This window comes from Oreochromis aureus, linkage group 14 (assembly GCF_013358895.1).
Source record: "Oreochromis aureus strain Israel breed Guangdong linkage group 14, ZZ_aureus, whole genome shotgun sequence".
Classification (NCBI taxonomy): domain Eukaryota; kingdom Metazoa; phylum Chordata; class Actinopteri; order Cichliformes; family Cichlidae; genus Oreochromis; species Oreochromis aureus.
Window position 1 is genome coordinate 6719469 of NC_052955.1, and position 9218 is coordinate 6728686.

Here is a 9218-nt window from a genome sequence, read left to right on the forward strand (position 1 = left end):
CTTATTCTGTCTGTACCTTTGGGGGGTTTTTGTACTCTGTTATAGCCTTTTATCTTTTATCTTATGTTTTAACGTTGTTGTGAAGCACTTTGGTGTACCTTTGGTTTTAAATGTACTACATAAATAAAGTTGTATTGTATTGTATTGTATGATTATCATTCATCTGACCCACTGAACTTATACCTGAGCCACGTAAAGACGTAAAACACATTTAATGCCTCATGCAAATGCTGCTTGTAAGGCTACAGCCAAACCATGTTTGGACTTGGCAGCTGAAATATCTGGACATGCGGATATTTGGGGTCAAAAGGAGAAGTCGAGACAAATGGAACGAAAATAGTAGACAGACAAACAAACAAACCAACTAGTGAGCATAAATAGCACCAACAGAAGTATGTATTGCACCAAAGATTTACAGCCAGAAGCGCAGATAGTGAAAGCAGACACCTTTGTATATTCTCTAGGGCCCTCTAATGGTGCACATGCAGACAGAGGGTAGCCAAGGATTCCCCAGAAAAGCAGGCATGGTGCCCGCGGCAGACAGGAAGCAAACAAGCAAACAGATGCAAAATGGTGAGTGATATCTGCTCCCTCTAATCCTTTCATGATCTCCTAAACTAAGAGATTAGCCACAATCAGGGAACCAGGTGTAATAGAAGAGCTGTGAACAAAGCTGGGAAAAATATTGCTGTGGCCGCCGCGGTGCGCCACTGTTTGGTTTGTTTGGTTTGCGGACAGTGACTGTTTATAGAGGATGTTCTTAAATTACAGCTGGGGCAACAGAATCTTTGACGCGCTGCAGGTCCCCAAGTGAAAGATATAAGCCTAGTTTATCTGGGATCTAACAGTTCATGGGTTATTTGGGACATCTTTACACCGGTATGTCCGATACCATGACGTCAATACTAGCAACAAAGTTATCTTACACTTCTAACTGCTGGTAAATTGTCTGTTTTTCCACTTGCAAGTAATCAGCTTTAATTCAGCACAAAGGGACTGTGAGACAGGAACAAGTGGGTTTATAGACACGTTTATAAAAAGCTTGCTTTTTACACTGAATTCAAGTCATATATTTAGAAATTACACTCATACACTCATCCAACTGAGTCAAGTGGTTTCTCACATCAGAATCAGCAGCTCAGCAGCAACAAACTAGTTCTGCCGTTTATGCTACACTTTCACATTGTTAACTGCTACATCCATGCTACTGAAAACCTGTCCTTTAACTGAATCATTAGCAAACAGATAACACATTCATTCTTTCTTTATGGCTCTAGATTTCCAATGCTCCAATTTAACTGTGCTGATGCAGGCCACCCCAGGCTATTGATTATATTCCTGTAGACATAAAAAGAGTGAGGGACAGCACATTACTCAATATGTGGGTGGAGGAAAGGAAGAGTTCAATAAGCCAGAGGGGAGAATAGTGATGGGGTTTCCCTTTGAAAACTGGGAGAGACCATGCAGGTGCACTATCAGCATCCTTCGTCACAGAGCGCTGTCTAACAGAGGGCTTGTAGCACTCACAGGCTTTTAAATTAAAATAAAGCTTCCAAACATCCTTCTCCTGTTTTCCCTGACTTTTATTGTGCATTTCACTCAAAGTTTAAAGTTTCACTCTTTATTGTCATTCTTTCATACAAAGTTTCATACTTTGTACAATACTACAGTGAAATTGTAGTAGTATTTTTACACATCGGTGCTAAACAAACACATATAAAACACAATAAATGAAGGCCATAAATAGAGAATAATGTATATACAGTATGTGCAGATTATCAAATATTCAATATTTATATTTATATTCCGACGTATAAGCAGTTATGTCTTGAAACTCTTCAATTGAGACTAAAAAAACATGAAATCTTTATTTTTCCAATATCTTCTCAGGTCTGTGCAAGCTGAGGATGTGAAATCAATCATTGAGTCTGACAGCTGAGTGTTTAGGCTACATACAGTGCTCACCAGATAAAAACCCTATAATTTACCATAACACCTCTGAAACCATGTCATAGCATGAGTTTCACTTTTTTTCTGGGATTAACTGTAAGTGAGTTAAAAAATATTTAAGTGCATTTTGTGGAAGTATCTGGATTTATGGGATTCTTCTCCACAGCATAATATCATTAGGAGGTATCTGACCTAAATTCAATCTGCAGCATGTGAAACTGCAGCCCCAGACCTGCAAGCAGATTCATAAAGAACTTTCTTCAGCAGCAAGAATAAAAAACACTCTATTAACAGATGGTATAGCCCCCACAGAACCCTGATCTGAGTCACTGTGCACTTACATGAAGACACAGAACCAAACGAGAGAGTAGAGCCGTGGCAAGTAATCCATTATGCTTTGGCTCATCCTACTTTGTACCTACTTTGAAAAACTGTGTGAATTTTTGAAAATTGTTAAACAGCATCTCAATTTGTAGTTAAACAGCTCAACTAAGTTTCTTTTCTTTTTCTCTCGCTGCTAATGGTACATAATATATAACTCCTCTAACTATATTATGGTGTTAATATTTGTATGACACTCAATACTGAAACGTCATGAACGTCATTCAATACTGATTGAAAAAATTCAGAGAAAGTCATGCACACATTACAATATCTACTTAAATGTGAAGCTTCTTTCCCTTTCAATTAGCACCAGAATAGAGCAAATTTAAGTTCTCCCTAGGTGAATTGGAAATACCAAAAAATGTTTCCATCTTTTTGCTAAAGTGAGAGGCTTCTTCCTCACAGCTGTTTTTGTATTTGCAGCATTAGAGAAAAGCCCCTGCATATTGGCTGACAGCGGGATACTAAGCAACAAACCCATTTTTACACAACTGCAGAGTAAATATTAAAGGTTGGAAGAGAAATGACAGGAAAAATAAGACATTTCCTATTGATGCAGTGATCTAAGGAGTAATTACAATACTATAAATGTATGTGTCTGCTTTAGGTGAGATATCTAATGTGGAAGGATGACTTGGTTTTGCAGATAGCTCATAAAGAATGAAAGTTATCTGAGATAGACAAAGAACAAAGGCAGGGAAGCTGTTAAGCTACATTAAACTATTGCAGATAAATCTTTCAACTGCACATAATAGACGGGATGCAATGTTGGGAACATTAAGAGCTTTCTCTTTTATTTTTTACTAATTTTCTCTAAGATATTTGTTTCAAAGTACACTTCTCACCCATTTTATTCTCTCTGTACTTTCATCCCTTTCCTTCTTTCTCCATTACCTCTACCAACCCTGCTCTGGGTCTTCCCCTTCCACTCCACTCCTATTTTAGTTGGCTGCACCTGTCACTATCCCATTCCCTCCTTCTGCTGACCAGCAGATACTTAGAGGTCTTACTTGAAGAAAGAGCCAAAAGAGATTCTCTTGCTCACAGGCAAGATACTCAACACATAGGAAACTAGCAGACATCTTCTCCTACTGAAGAAAAGAAGAAGGAAAACAAACCTAAACTAATGTTACAAAAAAGCAGTTTATATTAGAGCTACTGGAGACGTTAGTTTAGAAGACAGGCAGTAATTAATCATTGCAAATTCTCTAAAAGCTTAATGGGTTGCACATTTAGAAAACACAACTAAGCTAAAGCTGTGTTAGCTCTCAGATCCAGTGCTCAGGAAGATCTAAGTTGAATTTTAAATAAAAGTTTTGAAAGTCCACAGACACAGGCTTTATTTTCCTCCAGGTTAGAAAACAAGCTACAGACTACCAGAAATGACACTAAACTGCCTCTGCCCTTTGAAAGATGATAATCCTGGCAGACACGAGCAACTGAATGGAAAGCAATATTATATAAATCAGTTATTTTAGCTGGCCTAAATCCATGTTCCATTCTTCAAAAAAGTTTATTTGCTTTAGGTCTATGCAAAATATTTTCCTGATCGGCAAGTCAATGTAAGACAGATGTAAAATTCAGAAGTTAAATGCAGCATTAAGAGTCATGGCACAGCAAGATGACAAGACAAGACAAGTGTTACATGTTCAAAATGAACATACAGCAAAATACCCCAAAATACAAGGACTGAAAAGACAAAAACACTAAACATTGCAGACCATGCTTCTATGTTCCGTTCATTTCTATAAGATACAATTCAATTACAGAATTAATGCAATCTGTCACAATGACACTGTGTTTGCAGTGTTTTCATGTTAAAATGTGTTATATTGTTAAACTGTGATACAGTACTAGACAATGATGACGTAACAACTCATAAATGCAGATTCAGGTCTGATGTGTGATTTATGAATACAGTCTCTAACAGCATGTGTCTGATTATTGAGTTTTATACCATGAACTAGAATATATCCATGACTGTGTATGACTTATTAGGAGTGTTGAGTTTCACTCACACTGTCATACCCCTGTTTATTTGTTTACCAGTTACAGAACAGTAGAAGACATTATTTTTGTTTTTTGGTTAAATGCAGGCTGTATGTAGCGACTGGAATGAGCCATAGCAATGCCAAAACAAGTTGTGTTTGCCTTAAATTTGCAAGTATTTAACTCTTTACAGTTCCCCTCACTTCACTTTGTTTGGACTATTTAAGTGTAAACAAACACACACAAGCATAACAAGACAGTTGTGTCACTTTGCAATGCTTGTGCAGAACCCCCCACACCCCTATGTCTGTCTCGTGCCCAAGAGCAAAGCAGACCACCTGTTTATTGTGTAAACTGCTGTGACCAAAGCAAGCAGACTGACAGGTGCTGGGTGTGTGTGTGTGTGTGTTTGTGTGTGTGAGAGGCTTTATATGTGTTGCTATTCCAATGTGGATGTGGTTATCTCCTAGGCTCAGCACTTCTAAAGAGGTGTTTTGCTTGCACTCTCCCTATCCCCATTACCCCGTCTGTCATCTGCTGTCAGTACAATATCTGCTGCTACTGTAGCTCGCAGATGTGCTCAGTGTATGTGTGTGTTAAAAAAGAGAGAGAGAGAGATCAAAGGAGAAGGGTGGAGACTCGGTATCTCAGTACAGTTATACAGGAACACCATCAAACAAAATATGTATCAACAGTTTTGGGTGTCATGAGTCAACCTCATCTCATCTACAGATGAGTAATCCCGCCCCCTATGACCGCTGTAATAGGCTCCAGCCCAAACATGACCCTGACTTGGATAAGCTGAAGAAAATAGATGGATGGATAAAAATGAAAAGACATCATTACAAACACTCGAAATGAAAATTATAAAGGTAAAAACAAAGGCCTTGATTTTATAGTTACAATCTATTGTTTTAGAGGATTTCTTAACTCTCCCCTTTTAACCAGCAAAATACCAATTCAGTGTTCACTGCAAGCATAATTCAACAGCCCATAGTGTTCTGGTTTAAAGTCAATATTCAGGCCCGTATTGACCTTAAATGTCATAACTGTCAAAACAATGTACAGTGTCTCTGTTCGCTTGATGCACAGAGAAAGACACCCATGTCTACACACGTACACATACCACTTCTCCCAAAGGATGCTGGCAAATAGGACACTGACTCCTCTGGTTTCTCCCTCCTGAACGTGTGCACTTATAGTGGCACACTATAAAAAGAAACTGCTGTTATAGACTGGAACTCGAATGGCCCTTAAACTCGCTTGCTTGTGTGCTTTAAATGGCAAATGTGGCATCGTGAAACAGTGACACAGCTTTTAGTTTCACCAACAGAGAAACAGCACCGCTGTCTGGGATCTTTCATGTTTATGTGAGACATCGGTGCAGGCTGTGGCTACCACTAAAGAGAAAAGAAAAGTCTGCTAGCTACTGCAAGTAAAGACAGTCTCTGTTCTGACAGTAAATGCGGGGGCTGAAGTGCTTGCACACTTTTTAGGGGGGAGGCTGAGTACGAGATACCTGTAGTTCAACGAAGGGCATCCACTTTGTTTGAGTGGAGACCGATTTTAAATAACCTGCTACTGCAGGGCAGGTGGAAAGGCTAAGCTCACTTCTGAATGTACAACTATTCAAGCCACACTGCGATCAGTCACCGTTGTATGAGTCACAGGCCAGGGCTGTATTACAAGAACACCATAAACCAGAACCGAATAGAGAAGGACTGCTGAGTAATCTATAAGTGGCTTTTCGTGATGTAAAAACAGTCACTGGAGATATGCTGAAGTGTTCCCCATGTGCCACACTGAACAGCATTTACAATTTAACGGATCTCATCTAGTCTTCTTTTCCTCCCTCACTATTAAACACTCCCCACCCCTAACCCCCAAATCACTAAATGCAGCACTAAATGCACTGCCTTACGCTAAAACTCCCACGGCTTTTCTTGTTACTTGGAGGATTCCCAGCAGGGGTGAAAAACAATAGAGTAACAGAGAAACTGATAAAAACGAAGGGACAAATGAGATTACAATGCTTTTTCTTTTCCAGCTGCTTTAATAAATGGACAAAAAAAGGTTTCTGTGATTTCCACAGGGGAGTAGGGAAGTGCAATTTATGACTTGTAGTCCCAATGATGGACATGAGGGGGTATTTGAACTTTATAAAACTGGGACCTTGAATAAAAGAGAAAAAAACAACACAGAGAGAAACCGGCAGTCAAGTTAACCGTAACTGCAAATGCCACATTACTTATGAGTCCCAAAATTTTACTTCTATGACCTACAGGCGTTAGTAAGGTATAACTTTTGCTTCACTTGAACTGATATCTTAAACAGCTAGCTCATAACAAAAATAATTACCTGCATTTCTCTGAACTTTAAAGGTTGACTTTGCTCATTTGCCTAAAATTGTTTTACAAGAAGTATTTTCAAGGTAAGCCTTGACATGCAGGCTATGAACCTTCATACCTCATTACATAACGGCAAAAAGATTATATTGGACATAGCTACAATCTGCTGCCCCAGCTGGTCCAGGTGAGTTAAAAACTCCTCTGTGCTCTCTCTTCATTTTCTTCACACCTCCCACTTCCAACATAACCAAGGGAACTACCCCAACAGAGTGAGACAGCTGACTCACACAATGCCTCCCATGTAATTAAAAGAGTAATAACCAGAAACATTTGGTGGATGCTTTAATCCAAAGGCCTAACGGCGCCATGAGCACCAACATTTTTAGTACTGTATTCCTGCAAAAAATGCAGACAGAACCTCTGACCCTGACACTGTTAGTGTCAAAGATAAACCCATTGAAGTCCACAAGACATTAATAATTTAAAGAGAGCTACACTGTTTTTTTTTTCCTTTTGAAGTGTTGGTGTTCTATAGTTTCATCCTAACTGATCCTCTTGAACCAAATGACAAACCTGCTGAAGGCATTCAAAGTGTGGCTCACAATTCATTTATAAGTTTCTGAAGATAGAAAAAACTTTTTTTTTTGAGGTAGCAACAGCTGTGTTACTCTGTAATTCTTGTGGTTATTGTGAGCTGGCTTCACAAGCTTGAAAGGAATCCTGTCCATCAATAATTTGTTTATGGTTGTTCTGTATGCCTCTGTCTAGGCTCTTTTATACTTGTACTTGCACTTTTGTATTCACATCTAAACAGATTCAGTGTCAGTCAGGTAAACATTTCAGCAATGATAGCAATTACACAAACTAGCAGAAACACATTTCACTGCAGTGTTTTTGTTAAAGCAATTTGCAACGAAAAACTAAGTGAAATACTTTGATAGCTCACACAAGCGTCTGGAAACAGAGTCTGCTCAAAAAGTCAGTATTACTTTTTCATTTATATAATATATAATCTATTAACGACATCTAAACGAAATTTTCTAAGGAATTTTTCACACAGGCAAAGACCGATGCTTGATATAACGAGAAGAATCATGCAACAGCATTTGGTATAACAATAAGTTCACTGCACTGAGCATTAATTTGGAGTTCAGGAAACATATTTTATCTAATTTATGATTGCAGGAGCTGGAGTTTATCCCAGCTGACATAAAGTAAAGGGAAAGGGGTTGGGAAAATCTTTTGTAAGTAAACTGATATTCATGTGATATTTGTGTATTAAATACAGCATTTTGCCCAGATGTCTTGCAGTTGGTAAGTTTTAGGTTGCAGTGGTAGAAGCAGTGTGGATTCAAATAAAAAATACAGTGATCAGACATCTAGAGCAGTTTTTCATTGAGTGTTTTCTCACATACTGTGGGTATAAAGACCTATTTTGCCTTCTCAGCTGGTTCAGATAGTTCTGGGGGGTCTTCTCCTACAGGTTTTAAACTGTGAAGTAGCTATCGCAACCCTCTGTCTGTTTGCGTCACTAAGGAAGACGTATAGCTTTTGGGCAGCTGTCCCCTGCAAACTCTGGCTAGCTTGTTGCTCTGCCTTCTCACCCCACTCTGACAGGCTCTACTTTCCTTAGATATAAATAGATAACGATGCTAACAGATGCACCAGCCCCTGTCTATCTATCTGTGCTCACACACACATATGCACACATACTCTGTTACCACTTATTCTTAAATATAGAAGATTATGAAGATAATTTAAAAGAGATTATGCAAGACAATGTGCGGCGCATTGTGAAAAGATCTAAATATGACTGAGTAATGTATTTCTGAGCTCTTACGAAACTGAAATAATCAATTATTAGGTTTAAAGAGATCAACTAATAAGCAGGTCATGGCACAATGAGGGCGGCGTAAAAATAGTCAACTATATACAGAAGCGGGACTTGGCTCTGCGAACTGCAACTACAAAATCTGAGTTTTAAAAAAATCCGATGCCAGGAAAGCAAAAGGGATACAAGTGAAGAAACCATTAGTTCAGAAAACACCGAAGGTGCTATGAAGCTGATGATGGAATATGAGGACTGAGCTTCAGGCTGAAAGTTAAATCAAATGATTTTCCTACATAAAAAAATAGTTTTGTTTCTTTTCTGAATTGTTTTCCTTTAATAACTCTTGATCTGACTCTCCAGCCACAAATCTCTAGAACTCATCTCCAGACAGATGGCCAGGTTAGTCCTTCACAATAGGAAAGTAAGTAGGACTTACCGTTCGCAGGAACTGAATCTCCTCCTCTCCCTCTCCCCCTTCTGCCATCTTTCACCGAGGGTTATTCGCAGCTCCTCAGGAGAAAACAGAAAATCCTTCAGTTTTCTCCCGTCAGGATTTGGCTTTGCTATGTCCCTCCCTCTTTTAGTTTCCTCGTTCCTGTACCCCTCTTTCTCTTTCGCACTCTGCCTCAGTGTCTCTCACTCTCAGTGCTAGTGTGTGTGGGTGTACTGGAGGACAGCATGCGTCCTGTGCTCTCACGGTGTTGTGAGAGAGTGAC

The 9218-nt window shown here is 39.1% G+C and overlaps 1 protein-coding gene across 1 annotated transcript in view; it reads right to left on the reverse strand.

Moving 5' to 3' along the window:
* ryr1b (ryanodine receptor 1b (skeletal)) overlaps positions 1–9218 on the reverse strand; it is a 64181-nt gene extending 54963 nt beyond the window's left edge. The window contains exon 1 of the mRNA XM_039597950.1: positions 8939–9218. Within this exon, the coding sequence (XP_039453884.1) occupies positions 8939–8986 (48 nt within the window). The 5' untranslated portion in view covers positions 8987–9218. The remainder of the gene's footprint in view (positions 1–8938) is intronic.